This window comes from Biomphalaria glabrata, chromosome 9, assembly GCF_947242115.1.
Source record: "Biomphalaria glabrata chromosome 9, xgBioGlab47.1, whole genome shotgun sequence".
In the NCBI taxonomy this organism is placed as follows: Eukaryota; Metazoa; Mollusca; class Gastropoda; family Planorbidae; genus Biomphalaria; species Biomphalaria glabrata.
Window position 1 is genome coordinate 27,097,723 of NC_074719.1, and position 16,713 is coordinate 27,114,435.

The 16,713-nt window shown below is 42.9% G+C and overlaps 1 protein-coding gene across 6 annotated transcripts in view; it reads left to right on the plus strand.

Annotated features, from left to right (window-relative positions):
* The window catches only part of LOC106058828 (prolyl 4-hydroxylase subunit alpha-2-like), a 68,818-nt gene extending 68,498 nt beyond the window's left edge, over positions 1-320 (plus strand). For all 6 annotated transcript variants that reach the window (XM_056042874.1, XM_056042875.1, XM_056042880.1 and 3 more), the window contains one exon: positions 135-320. In XM_056042874.1, the coding sequence (XP_055898849.1) occupies positions 135-253 (119 nt within the window). In that variant the 3' untranslated portion in view covers positions 254-320. The remainder of the gene's footprint in view (positions 1-134) is intronic.
* The last annotated feature ends 16,393 nt before the right edge of the window (positions 321-16,713 follow it).

Genomic DNA, 16,713 nt, shown 5'->3' on the forward strand with positions numbered 1-16,713 from the left:
CCCGAATTGAACCCCCCCCCCAAATGTATTTATTTTTTTAAATAATTTTATCATATTTGAAGTTAAATAATGAAGGTATTGTTGTTGTTGTTGTTTTATGTATTTTTTAAAAATGATTTTCTTGTTCTTTTCAGTTCTCACCAAGTGGATATTACCTGGTAAAAGTAATATATTTAGAAGGCGGTGTGGTCTAAAACCAAATCTTACACAACTAGACATTGAGGACAAAATGAGAAGGAAATATAGAACATAGTTTATTAGTGCAGAAATTATCACGTACGTCTTAAGATGTGTCAAAATAAACATTTTGTTACATAATATCCTGTGTTCTCACAAAGCTTCTATCAACTCACTCTGTCCGCCTGGTACACGTTATTTCTACCAAACCCAATCTCGCATCAAGTTAAAATTTGGAAAAATTATTTTTTGCATCTGAAAAAACAAGACTCAATTTAAAAAAACAAAAACAATTAGGCCTAGTTAATTTATTATTAATTATTTTGTTTGGTATCGAACAAGGAAAACTAATTGTACTTGACAAATGTGGTGATAAAAGATTAAATTAGTCCTCTTCATAATTTGTGTACACCAGGGATGGACAATCTTTTGTTTCCATGTGCCAATTTACAATATATCTATTCAAGTCAGAACTTTATGGAACATGAAACCAGCTAAGGACCTACATGGACAGCTGATCTCAAAAATGACTCTAAGGATTTTCCTGGAAATTAAACAGTTGTATATTATGGCTGAGAAAAGAATTACTAGCTCGTTGGCCACACTGGGAAAACTCTAGTTTAACTGTTATTACTTTTCAAGTAAAACATTAAATAAATTTAAATTTGGCTAGAGATTTAGTTATAGGTTTAAGCCCAATATCGGTTTTGAAAGGACTGTCGCGTTTTTGAAAAAAACTACATTGATTTATTCAAGAGTTTAATAAATTAATGTTTAGGAAAATTTTCCGCATCGTTTTTTTTTTCAAATTAAGTCTAGATGTCACAGGTTCTTCTGGTTTGTTCGAGTGTGAAAATGTGAAGATGACTTGAGGCTACTATAGTGTTGTGTTGATCAGACAATGCTCTTTTAGTACTTGGTTTATTGAAGACTTTTATCTCTGATCTTTATTGAGCACTCAAACGAACATCCTATGATGCTGCAGATTCATATACTTATATACTAAATATCTTTAGAAATTCAAATAATGAAGATCCTTTATTTCAAAATACAAAAACTTTAATTCAGGAACTAGGATTCACTCATAAAATACATAATGTACAAAATGAAACAGTGCAATTACAATATCTCCTTCTAAGCTCCTAAAATAGATTCAAACAAATGTATTAATTCTACAACTCAAAATTATGCGACTTGTCTCTTTAAGTTCAGTCTACAAACTCATGCGCCCAGATAAAAATATTTCCCGACAAACCACGCTTCCAATAACGTCATAGCACTTCTGTTATAGAACGTTCTAGAAAAAAGGCGGAGCTAAGTTGCTAAGGTTACTGTTGGCAACTAGTCTGACACTAGATCTAAATGCTTATAATTGGAATATTAAAAAGTGTACTACATACTAGGTATTTTACTTTCTGGCATAGTTGGAAAGGCCTATGCTAGAGTAATACTGAAGCGGCTGCATATCTTGGCGGAACGAGTTTATCCAGAATCGCAGTTTGTTTTAAGGGCAGGTAAATCTACAACAGATATGATTTTCTCTTTCCCCTATTAGAGAGAATCGGCTGTCCAAACAAGCTACGGAAGCTAGTGTCAGCTTTTCATGAAAATGTGCAGGGCCATTCTCCATCAAGAGCGGAGAACAGTACTGTTTAGAATCTTTTTTTTTTTTCAATTGTACTAACCAGCGCTTTTAAATCCCTGGAAGTAGATCCGATAGAAAGCTTTTTAACCTGGCAAGTCTTAAAGCCAAAACGAAGAGACGGCGTATCTTGATTAGGGAACTGCTGTTCGCCGACGATGCGGCGTAATATCTCATTCACAAGAAGGATTACAAAGGCTGATGAATGCTTTGGCAGCTGCTTTTCAAGAGTTTAGCCTTACAATAACCCTCTACTGGCAAAAAACGTCGCAGAAATACCCGCGATACATACTGGAAATCACACCTTAACGGTGGTGCAGGAATTCACCTTCTTGTGATCAACAATCGCCAGCAACTTATATTTAGACAATGATCTGACAAAAATAATACAAAAGGCTTCTCTAGCAGTGGCAAAACTCTCCAAGCCAAATTGACTACGGCAACCAAAATCCTAGTCTACAACGCCTGTGTTGTGAGCACACTTCTTTATACTTGTAAGAGCTGGGCAACATACATGTGTCTAGACTGCAGTGGTTCCAAACTTTTTTCTCTCGTAGACCCCTTGCCTTGTTTTCTGGTTTTCGGTAGACCCCCTGTTTAACTTGCAATTTTTTTCAAATTCATCAACATTGTTTTACAACTAATTTCTATCTGTAGTGAGTTGAAAAGTGAAAAAGTAATTTAAAGCTACATATTAAATTATAGAGATCTTTCTTTTTTTTTTTTTTTGATAAAATTCAAATTGAAACCAATTAAAATAAAAATTAATATGTACTGCTGGAATCACCAAACAAACTGGAAATGTCTTTTTGCCAGTTTATCATCCGTTGCTCCAGATGTTGTGTTTCAAATAGGAATGTGTTGTTCTATGAAGTAGTGCTTCAAACACAGTCAGATAAAAGCATTAGCCAATATAAAACCCAAAAGAAAAATCTTACTCTGGAATAAATGTAACCTAACACAACTACACCAAGCTGCATTAAACTTTCAACAAACATTCTTATTAGAAAAAGACATTAACCAACCAGTCGATGACCTCTGGAATTTCATTAAAAACCATCTTAAAAGCATTATAGAAAATCAAATACCAACTAAATACACATCAAACAAAATAAATAAATGCTGGTTTAATAATAGACTAAAGAAGCTTTGTAAACAGAAGGAAAACCTATATAGAAAATTTAAAGAAACTAATGCAGAAAGAGTTTACAAAAAGTATATAAAAATTAAACACTTAACCCAAAAAGTAAGCAGACAGCTGCAGAGTGAATACATAAACAATGTAATATCTAAAGACAACAACAAAAACCTATGGTCATACATTAAGTCTAAAAAAATGGAAACAACAGGCGTAGCGCCATTAAAAGATGAACATAACATAATACATAATGATAATGAAACTAAAGCAAACATTCTAAATAAATACTTTGCATCAGCATTCTCAGCCCCAGGAGACAAAGACATATTACTGAATTTGAACCAAGTAGACAACATAGAAGATATAGTAGTACAAGAAAATGGAATTCAAAAACTATTAGCCAACACCAAACCAAATAAAGCTTCTGGACCTGATGGTATTCCAGCTAGATTACTCAAAGAACTAAGTAATGAGCTAGCCCCAGTGTTCAAAATACTCTTTCAGGCTTCACTTAACCAGGGCAGAGTACCAAAGGACTGGAAAGAAGCTAATGTCACCCCCCTATTTAAAAAAGGAGAAAAATCTGACCCAGGAAACTACAGACCAGTATCACTTACCAGCATCACATGTAAAATCCTAGAACACATAATATGTAGCAACATCATAAACCACTTAGACAAACATAATGTCCTCACACCATACCAACATGGCTTTAGGAAATATAGATCATGTGAAACACAACTAATAGGACTAATTGATGATTTTTCAAAAGGTTTAGATAATAGTGAACAAATAGATGCTATCTTACTAGATTTTTCTAAGGCTTTTGACAAAGTTCACCACCATAGTTTGCTTAAAAAATTAAAATATTTCGGCATTAATGGTCCACTGCATCAGTGGATTAAAGACTTTCTGATAGGGAGAGAACAAACTGTAATAATAAATGGCTCTAAATCAACACCGATAACAGTAAACTCAGGTGTACCTCAAGGAACAGTCTTGGGTCCACTACTATTTTTAATTTACATAAATGATTTACCAAATTGCATTACTTCAGGAACAAAAGTCAGATTATTTGCAGACGATTGCATAATATATAGAACAATAAAAACAACACAAGACACAGATATTTTACAAAGAGAATTAGATGAATTACAGAAATGGGAATCAAATTGGAGCATGTCTTTCCACCCAGAAAAATGTCAGTTGTTAAGAGTAACAAAAAAACTAAAACAAATTAATTCCACTTATCTTATTCATGGCAAACCAGTAACACAGACTAAAAACGCAAAATACCTAGGTGTTATAATAAATGAAAAACTATCATGGAATCCACATATTGATGAAACTACAAAAAAATCAAACAAAGCATTAGGATTTATTAAAAGAAATTTCTATAAATCAAATAAGAACATAAAACTAAAATGTTATTTAACCTTGGTTAGGCCAATAATAGAATATGCATCCTCTGTTTGGGACCCCTCAACTCAAGAAAACATTAAGAAACTAGAACAGACACAAAATAGAGCAGTGCGATTCATAACAAACGAATATTCACATTTGACTAGAGTAACACCTTTAGTAAAATCACTAAATTTAGAAAGCCTTCAGGACAGAAGGCTCAAAAGTAAAGTAGCAATAATACATAAAACACTGAACCATAATCTTCAAATACAAAAACAAAATTTAATAAAATACTCTGAAAGACACAAAGATAAAGGCACATTCCTCATCCCATATGCTAGGACAAATTTGTACAAATATTCCTTCTTCCCTAGTGCTATTAGAGCATGGAATGGGTTGCCTGAGCTAGCCAGGAAAACCAGTGACTTGGCAGAATTTAAGTCATTGGTTAATATGCATGACTAAATGCATGACGCGTAGGACGTAATCATCTTCTTTTTTGAAGTAACGTCTGTATTATATAAGATAAGATAAGATAAACATTAAATATTAATTAATAAAGTTTTCGCAAAGAACAGTTTCTGGTGTATTTCTTGATCTTTCAAGTGTTGCTCGTATATTGAGTCCGTAAACATGTTATCACTAACAGGAGAAGGGGCGAAGCCAGTAAGCGTCAAGCATGAAGGGCTCATTAGCCTTGGCTGGCTACCCACCTAGCCGAAGTAAAACTGAATTCAAAACTCTCCTGCCTTGCAACTATATTCAAACATGGGAAAGGTTTTGTGGGTCAATCCTGAGTAAAAATAAGGAGACGGCGACCCTAATGCAGTTTGCAACACACATCACTACACCCTGTCATGGCCTGTGACACCGCTGATCCCAAACTGTATATATGTCGTTTGCAAATAATAATAAGCTTTTAATTTTAGAACTCATGCCACCGACGTGTCCTTGAACTGTAGTGTTGCTTAAAGTAGTTATTTTAATAATATCAGGTGTAGGTTTGTGTAAAACAGTGTTTACTACTACAACGGCTGGTAAAATCATGTTTTACCTTTAATGTTTTGTCATAAAAAAGTGAAGTTTCCCTTTCAGATCTTGTGATGGTGTTAAGATTATCTGTTTCTTTGGCCAACGGTTAACGAGCAGGGTGTCATGTGGGCAGCAAAACGACCAACCGCCTTTATTTTTCCTAACATAAGTCAGGTACCCATTAGAGTTGGGTGGACTCAGGGCCTGAGAGCCTTAAAAATAATGAAATTAAAAATTCACAGAGATTCGAATCCAGGAGCCCAAGTTCGGTAGCCAAGCGCCTATTTTGCTATAAGTAAACAGATAGTGTAAGACACCCACAAACCATCATCTTCTCTATATGATGTCGAAGAGATTTTGAGGGTCTATTCTGAACTTTATCTTTGAATGTTCGAAAGTTTTTCTATTTTTTTTTTATCAGGGGGACATTGTCTTAGTTGATTTTCAAGCGTAATTAGGTTCATATCGTCATAAAAAAAGGCAATCGGCATGTTTTATAAGGAATGAATGAACGGTGTTAAATAATCAACGCTATTCAGTTTACATAAGTTTTGCTAAACATTACTTACATGTAGACAAAATTAAGTTATTTAAAAAATTATTGAAATTAAATACAACACTTTTTCGTTGGAATAAAGGATAAATATTTAAAGGATTAACTTATGCACACATTATATGTTAGTGTGAAGAATTAAATTAATAGGATGTAAATATTAAAGTCACAACGTGCTTAAATGAAATCTATTATCGTAGACCCCCGTGGACATCTCATAGACCCCCAATGTGTTTTTTACTTTCGTAGACCCCTTGGAAGTCTTCGTAGATCCCTGGGGGTCTATATAGACCACTTTGGGAATCACTGGTCTAGAGCATAGATTAAACAGCTTTTACTTATGCTGCCTGCGACGCACAATGTGCATCTCCTGGAGGGATCATGTCTCCAACCAAGGCGTTTTGAAACGGGCCGATATGCACAGCATCTATGTTCTACTTACACAGAGAAGACTACACTGGCTCGGACATGTCACCCGCATGTCAGAAGTCAGGATCCCTAAAGACATCCAATATGCTGAGGCTGTCAGACCCAAGGGCCGGCCAAGAGATGTCTGCTAGCGAGTCATGAGAAGCACAGGCATCAACGAAAGTATGTGGGAGGAGATAGCCCGGACAGCATGGAGACAGACTGTGCGTGCTGGTTTGAACCCCGCCGAGAACAAAGAAACGAAGCTGCCTTAGTTAAGAGAAAGAAAAAGAAGGCTTCCCTATCAGCTAACGATAAAACATGCGTATACTGTTAATACTTGATATATGTAAGTTATAGTCCTTAGTCATTGTGAGTTATGCGTCTTTGGTTGTGAACATGTCCTTCCTGCCTAAGATGGCGGCGTCCTATGTTGATGATTAAAAGTGTTCGGCCCAACTACGACAATTGTTGCCTCAATTCTTCAGGACATACTTAACATGGTGGCCAGGACATACTTAACATGGTGGCCAGGCCATACTTAACATGGTGGCCAGGACATACTTAACATGGTGGCCAGGCCATACTTAACATGGTGGCCAGGCCATACTTAACATGGTGGCCAGGACATACTTAACATGGTGGCCAGGACATACTTAACATGGTGGCCAGGCCATACTTAACATGGTGGCCAGGACATACTTAACATGGTGGCCAGGACATACTTAACATGGTGGCAGCGGAAAGTGAACCACGTAAGTGCTTTCACTCTCGCTAGAAGTAGAAGACTAGACGTCAAGGGAGAGATGAATGATAAATTGAGAGCTATATCGGACAGTCTACCCACAAGGTCACGTACGCTTTGACATATCAAGGGAGGCAACCAAGAGATTAATACATCAGACAGTAGAGACAGAGTTACACAAGATGTCGGAAAATCTACTGACGCCACCCCATTGCCTGGAGCTAACGGAAGGAAACGTTAGCGAAAATTTCAGACGGTGGAGGCGGCAGATGGAAATATATCTGCAGGCGACGGGGGCCTAAGGAAGGCCTAAAAGCCAACAGAGGGCCATCATATTACATTGTGCCGGCCCATAGGCCATCGAAGTCAGTGACCAATTCACATACCAGGAAGGGGAGGACGAGGGCGACCCTGAGACATTATTGAAAAAGCTACACGACTACTGCAACCCAAGAGACAACGAAGTGTTAGAGACGTTTCGCTTTTGGAAATTACCCATCTGCTCCCCATTTGAAACCTACCTAATGAAGCTAAAGTCCCAGGCAAAGAAATGCAATTTTAAGGAGCCAGACAGGATGATCCGGGACAAAATAGTGTTCTCCACAGACAGAAAAGTGCAGGAAAAACTCCTGGCATGCCCAGAACTGTCCCTGAAAAGAACAATTGAGATTTGCAGAGCCTTCGAACAGTCAACGACCAGTGTTGAGGAAATACGAGCTGAAGCTCAGGCCCAAGTTGACAAAATGGAAAGAACAACACAAAAATCTACAGCTACACCCTTAGAGTGCCGATTCTGTGGACGACACCACGCGTTCAATAAAACAGCATGCCCGGCCTGGGGACAGACATGCAAGTGATGCGGGGAAAGAAACCACTTCGCAAGAAAGTGCAACAGAGTCAAAGGAAGCACACTTGTACACAAGGCGCCAGGGTACGAGCCAGAGTGGCTAAATACAATAAATGCACTCAAGTCGACAAGAGACAGGCTCACGGCTGAATTCGTAGTGAATGGTCAAAGAGTGAAATTCCAGTTAGACACAGGAGCTGACGTCAACATCATTTGTAAAAGATTTGTCAAGAGATATCAAGCTGTGGAGACCACACAAACTCTAAGAATGTGGAACATGACTGAACAGAAGTCAGAAGGAGTTGCTGATTTACCAATGACAAACCCAAAAACTGGGAAAACAATCGTAGTGAAGTTCGTCATCGTTGGAAATAACTTCCAATGCCTCCTAGGCTTGAAAACGTGTCAAGAACTGGACCTCATTATACTCAACGACAACAATTTTGTCTCTCAAGTACAGTCAACCAACGATAAGCTAGGTGACCTAGGAGAAGCGAAACTAACCATCGATGCAAGCAAGCCTCCAGTGGTGTCTGCATGCCGCAATATTCCTTTCGCATACAGAGACAAAGTCAAGAAAGAGTTTGATGTACTCGTGAAGAGAAAAATACTGGTCCCGGCTTGGTGCCGTGTTGATGCAGGAAGGGAAACCATTGGAGTATGCCTCACGAGTCTTAACACCAACGGAAAAGAGATGGGCTCAAATAGAGAAAGAACTACTGGCAGTAGTTTTCGGACTTGAGAGGTTCAATCAATACACTTTTGGCAGACCCGTCACAATCTTAAATGACCACAAACCCCTTGCTACCATCCTACAAAAACCCCTAAACCAAGCCCCAAGACGGTTACAGAACCTCATCATGAGAAGCAATAGATATGATTTCACATTCAAGTGGGTTCGCGGAAACGAACTGTACATAGCCGACACGTTGTCCCGTGCATACAACACTAAGCTGTACATAGCCGACACGTTGTCCCGTGCATACAACACTAAGCTGTACATAGCCGACACGTTGTCCCATACAACACTAAGCTGTACATAGCCGACACGTTGTCCCGTGCATACAACACTAAGCTGTACATAGCCGACACGTTGTCCCATACAACACTAAGCTGTACATAGCCGACACGTTGTCCCATACAACACTAAGCTGTACATAGCCGACACGTTGTCCCGTGCATGCAACACTAAGCTGTACATAGCCGACACGTTGTCCCATACAACACTAAGCTGTACATAGCCGACACGTTGTCCCGTGCATGAAACAGTAAGCTGTACATAGCCGACACGTTGTCCCGTGCATGCAACACTAAGCTGTACATAGCCGACACGTTGTCCCGTGCATACAACACTAAGCTGTACATAGCCGACACGTTGTCCCATACAACACTAAGCTGTACATAGCCGACACGTTGTCCCGTGCATGCAACACTAAGCTGTACATAGCCGACACGTTGTCCCGTGCATACAACACTAAGCTGTACATAGACGACACGTTGTCCCGTGCATACAACACTAAGCTGTACATAGCCGACACGTTGTCCCGTGCATGCATCACTAAGCTGTACATAGCCGACACGTTGTCCCATACAACACTAAGCTGTACATAGCCGACACGTTGTCCCGTGCATACAACACTAAGCTGTACATAGCCGACACGTTGTCCCATACAACACTAAGCTGTACATAGCCGACACGTTGTCCCGTGCATACAACACTAAGCTGTACATAGCCGACACTTTGTCCCGTGCATACAACACTAAGCTGTACATAGCCGACACGTTGTCCCGTGCATACAACACTAAGCTGTACATAGCCGACACTTTGTCCCATACAACACTACTCTGTACATAGCCGACACGTTGTCCCATACAACACTAAGCTGTACATAGCCGACACGTTGTCCCATACAACACTACTCTGTACATAGCCGACACGTTGTCCCATACAACACTACTCTGTACATAGCCGACACGTTGTCCCATACAACACTACTCTGTACATAGCCGACACGTTGTCCCATACAACACTACTCTGTACATAGCCGACACGTTGTCCCATACAACACTAAGCTGTACATAGCCGACACGTTGTCCCATACATACAACACTAAGCTGTACATAGCCGACACGTTGTCCCATACAACACTAAGCTGTACATAGCCGACACGTTGTCCCATACAACACTAAGCTGTACATAGCCGACACGTTGTCCCATACAACACTAAGCTGTACATAGCCGACACGTTGTCCCATACAACACTAAGCTGTACATAGCCGACACGTTGTCCCATACAACACTAAGCTGTACATAGCCGACACGTTGTCCCATACAACACTAAGCTGTACATAGCCGACACGTTGTCACGTGCATACAACACTAAGCTGTACATAGCCGACACGTTGTCCCGTGCATACAACACTAAGCTGTACATAGCCGACACGTTGTCCCATACAACACTAAGCTGTACATAGCCGACACGTTGTCCCATACAACACTAAGCTGTACATAGCCGACACGTTGTCCCATACAACACTAAGCTGTACATAGCCGACACGTTGTCCCATACAACACTAAGCTGTACATAGCCGACACGTTGTCCCATACAACACTAAGCTGTACATAGCCGACACGTTGTCCCGTACAACACTAAGCTGTACATAGCCGACACGTTGTCCCGTACAACACTAAGCTGTACATAGCCGACACGTTGTCCCGTACAACACTAAGCTGTACATAGCCGACACGTTGTCCCGTGCATACAACACTAAGCTGTACATAGCCGACACGTTGTCCCGTGCGTACAACACTAAGCTGTACATAGCCGACACGTTGTCCCGTGCGTACAACACTAAGCTGTACATAGCCGACACGTTGTCCCGTGCATGAAACACTAAGCTGTACATAGCCGACACGTTGTCCCGTGCATGAAACACTAAGCTGTACATAGCCGACACGTTGTCCCGTGCATGAAACACTAAGCTGTACATAGCCGACACGTTGTCCCATACAACACTAAGCTGTACATAGCCGACACGTTGTCCCATACAACACTAAGCTGTACATAGCCGACACGTTGTCCCATACAACACTAAGCTGTACATAGCCGACACGTTGTCCCATACAACACTAAGCTGTACATAGCCGACACGTTGTCCCATACAACACTAAGCTGTACATAGCCGACACGTTGTCCCGTGCATGCAACACTAAGCTGTACATAGCCGACACGTTGTCCCGTGCATACAACACTAAGCTGTACATAGCCGACACGTTGTCCCGTGCATACAACACTAAGCTGTACATAGCCGACACGTTGTCCCGTGCATGCAACACTAAGCTGTACATAGCCGACACGTTGTCCCGTGCATGCAACACTAAGCTGTACATAGCCGACACGTTGTCCCGTGCATACAACACTAAGCTGTACATAGCCGACACGTTGTCCCGTGCATACAACACTAAGCTGTACATAGCCGACACGTTGTCCCGTGCATGCAACACTAAGCTGTACATAGCCGACACGTTGTCCCGTGCATGCAACACTAAGCTGTACATAGCCGACACGTTGTCCCGTGCATACAACACTAAGCTGTACATAGCCGACACGTTGTCCCGTGCATGCAACACTAAGCTGTACATAGCCGACACGTTGTCCCGTACAACACTAAGCTGTACATAGCCGACACGTTGTCCCATACAACACTAAGCTGTACATAGCCGACACGTTGTCCCGTGCATACAACACTAAGCTGTACATAGCCGACACGTTGTCCCGTGCATGCAACACTAAGCTGTACATAGCCGACACGTTGTCCCGTACAACACTAAGCTGTACATAGCCGACACGTTGTCCCATACAACACTAAGCTGTACATAGCCGACACGTTGTCCCATACAACACTAAGCTGTACATAGCCGACACGTTGTCCCATACAACACTAAGCTGTACATAGCCGACACGTTGTCCCATACAACACTAAGCTGTACATAGCCGACACGTTGTCCCGTGCAACACTAAGCTGTACATAGCCGACACGTTGTCCCATACAACACTAAGCTGTACATAGCCGACACGTTGTCCCATACAACACTAAGCTGTACATAGCCGACACGTTGTCCCATACAACACTAAGCTGTACATAGCCGACACGTTGTCCCGTGCATACAACACTAAGCTGTACATAGCCGACACGTTGTCCCGTGCATACAACACTAAGCTGTACATAGCCGACACGTTGTCCCGTGCATGCAACACTAAGCTGTACATAGCCAACACGTTGTCCCGTGCATGCAACACTAAGCTGTACATAGCCGACACGTTGTCCCATAGAACACTAAGCTGTACATAGCCGACACGTTGTCCCATACAACACTAAGCTGTACATAGCCGACACGTTGTCCCATACAACACTAAGCTGTACATAGCCGACACGTTGTCCCGTGCATACAACACTAAGCTGTACATAGCCGACACGTTGTCCCATACAACACTAAGCTGTACATAGCCGACACGTTGTCCCATACAACACTAAGCTGTACATAGCCGACACGTTGTCCCGTGCATACAACACTAAGCTGTACATAGCCGACACGTTGTCCCGTGCATGCAACACTAAGCTGTACATAGCCGACACGTTGTCCCGTGCATACAACACTAAGCTGTACATAGCCGACACGTTGTCCCGTGCATACAACAATAAGCTGTACATAGCCGACACGTTGTCCCATGCATACAACACTAAGCTGTACATAGCCGACACGTTGTCCCATACAACACAAAGCTGTACATAGCCGACACGTTGTCCCATACAACACAAAGCTGTACATAGCCGACACGTTGTCCCATACAACACAAAGCTGTACATAGCCGACACGTTGTCCCATACAACACAAAGCTGTACATAGCCGACACGTTGTCCCATACAACACAAAGCTGTACATAGCCGACACGTTGTCCCATACAACACAAAGCTGTCAATAGCCGACACGTTGTCCCATACAACACAAAGCTGTACATAGCCGACACGTTGTCCCATACAACACAAAGCTGTACATAGCCGACACGTTGTCCCGTGCATGCAACACTAAGCTGTACATAGCCGACACGTTGTCCCGTGCATACAACACTAAGCTGTACATAGCCGACACGTTGTCCCATACAACACTAAGCTGTACATAGCCGACACGTTGTCCCATACAACACTAAGCTGTACATAGCCGACACGTTGTCCCATACAACACTAAGCTGTACATAGCCGACACGTTGTCCCATGCATACAACACTAAGCTGTACATAGCCGACACGTTGTCCCGTGCATACAACACTAAGCTGTACATAGCCGACACGTTGTCCCGTGCATACAACACTAAGCTGTACATAGCCGACACGTTGTCCCATACAACACTAAGCTGTACATAGCCGACACGTTGTCCCGTGCATACAACACTAAGCTGTACATAGCCGACACGTTGTCCCGTACAACACTAAGCTGTACATAGCCGACACGTTGTCCCGTGCATACAACACTAAGCTGTACATAGCCGACACGTTGTCCCATACAACACTAAGCTGTACATAGCCGACACGTTGTCCCGTGCATACAACACTAAGCTGTACATAGCCGACACGTTGTCCCGTGCATACAACACTAAGCTGTACATAGCCGACACGTTGTCCCATACAACACTAAGCTGTACATAGCCGACACGTTGTCCCGTACAACACTAAGCTGTACATAGCCGACACGTTGTCCCGTGCATACAACACTAAGCTGTACATAGCCGACACGTTGTCCCGTGCATACAACACTAAGCTGTACATAGCCGACACGTTGTCCCGTGCATACAACACTAAGCTGTACATAGCCGACACGTTGTCCCGTGCATACAACACTAAGCTGTACATAGCCGACACGTTGTCCCGTGCATACAACACTAAGCTGTACATAGCCGACACGTTGTCCCGTGCATACAACACTAAGCTGTACATAGCCGACACGTTGTCCCGTGCATACAACACTAAGCTGTACATAGCCGACACGTTGTCCCGTGCATACAACACTAAGCTGTACATAGCCGACACGTTGTCCCATACAACACTAAGCTGTACATAGCCGACACGTTGTCCCATACAACACTAAGCTGTACATAGCCGACACGTTGTCCCATGCAACACTAAGCTGTACATAGCCGACACGTTGTCCCGTGCATACAACACTAAGCTGTACATAGTCGACACGTTGTCCCATACATGCAACACTAAGCTATACATAGCCGACACGTTGTCCCGTGCATACAACACTAAGCTGTACATGGCCGACACGTTGTCCCGTGCATGCAACACTAAGCTGTACATTGCCGAAACGTTGTCCCATACAACACTAAGCTGTACATAGCCGACACGTTGTCCCGTACAACACTAAGCTGTACATAGCCGACACGTTGTCCCATACAACACTAAGCTGTACATAGCCGACACGTTGTCCCATACAACACTAAGCTGTACATAGCCGACACGTTGTCCCGTGCATACAACACTAAGCTGTACATAGCCGACACGTTGTCCCGTGCATACAACACTAACCTGTACATAGCCGACACGTTGTCCCGTGCATACAACACTAAGCTGTACATAGCCGACACGTTGTCCCATACAACACTAAGCTGTACATAGCCGACACGTTGTCCCATACAACACTAACCTGTACATAGCCGACACGTTGTCCCGTGCATGCAACACTAAGCTGTACATAGCCGACACGTTGTTCCATACAACACTAAGCTGTACATAGCCGACACGTTGTCCCGTGCATGCAACACTAAGCTGTACATAGCCGACACGTTGTCCCATACAACACTAAGCTGTACATAGCCGACACGTTGTCCCGTGCATACAACACTAAGCTGTACATAGCCGACACGTAGTCCCGTGCATACAACACTAAGCTGTACATAGCCGACACGTTGTCCCGTGCATGCAACACTAAGCTGTACATAGCCGACACGTTGTCCCGTACAACACTAAGCTGTACATAGCCGACACGTTGTCCCATACAACACTAAGCTGTACATAGCCGACACGTTGTCCCATACAACACTAAGCTGTACATAGCCGACACGTTGTCCCGTGCATACAACACTAAGCTGTACATAGCCGACACGTTGTCCCGTGCATACAACACTAAGCTGTACATAGCCGACACGTTGTCCCATACAACACTAAGCTGTACATAGCCGACACGTTGTCCCGTGCATACAACACTAAGCTGTACATAGCCGACACGTTGTCCCATACAACACTAAGCTGTACATAGCCGACACGTTGTCCCGTACAACACTAAGCTGTACATAGCCGACACGTTGTCCCGTGCATACAACACTAAGCTGTACATAGCCGACACGTTGTCCCGTACAACACTAAGCTGTACATAGCCGACACGTTGTCCCATACAACACTAAGCTGTACATAGCCGACACGTTGTCCCATACAACACTAAACTGTACATAGCCGACACGTTGTCCCATACAACACTAAGCTGTACATAGCCGACACGTTGTCCCGTGCATACAACACTAAGCTGTACATAGCCGACACGTTGTCCCATACAACACTAAGCTGTACATAGCCGACACGTTGTCCCGTGCATACAACACTAAGCTGTACATAGCCGACACGTTGTCCCGTACAACACTAAGCTGTACATAGCCGACACGTTGTCCCGTGCATACAACACTAAGCTGTACATAGCCGACACGTTGTCCTGTGCATGAAACACTAAGCTGTACATAGCCGACACGTTGTCCCGTGCATGAAACACTAAGCTGTACATAGCCGACACGTTGTCCCGTGCATGAAACACTAAGCTGTACATAGCCGACACGTTGTCCCATACAACACTAAGCTGTACATAGCCGACACGTTGTCCCATACAACACTAAGCTGTACATAGCCGACACGTTGTCCCGTACATACAACACTAAGCTGTACATAGCCGACACGTTGTCCCGTACAACACTAAGCTGTACATAGCCGACACGTTGTCCCATACAACACTAAGCTGTACATAGCCGACACGTTGTCCCATACAACACTAAGCTGTACATAGCCGACACGTTGTCCCGTGCATACAACACTAAGCTGTACATAGCCGACACGTTGTCCCATACAACACTAAGCTGTACATAGCCGACACGTTGTCCCGTGCATACAACACTAAGCTGTACATAGCCGACACGTTGTCCCGTGCATACAACACTAAGCTGTACATAGCCGACACGTTGTCCCATACAACACAAAGCTGTACATAGCCGACACGTTGTCCCATACAACACTAAGCTGTACATAGCCGACACGTTGTCCCGTGCATACAACACTAAGCTGTACATAGCCGACACGTTGTCCCGTGCATACAACACTAAGCTGTACATAGCCGACACGTTGTCCCGTGCGTACAACACTAAGCTGTACATAGCCGACACGTTGTCCCGTGCATACAACACTAAGCTGTACATAGCCGACACGTTGTCCCGTGCATACAACACTAAGCTGTACATAGCCGACACGTTGTCCCGTGCATACAACACTAAGCTGTACATAGCCGACACGTTGTCCCGTGCATACAACACTAAGCTGTACATAGCCGACACGTTGTCCCATACAACACTAAGCTGTACATAGCCGACACGTTGTCCCATACAACACTAAGCTGTACATAGCCGACACGTTGTCCCATACAACACTAAGCTGTACATAGCCGACACGTT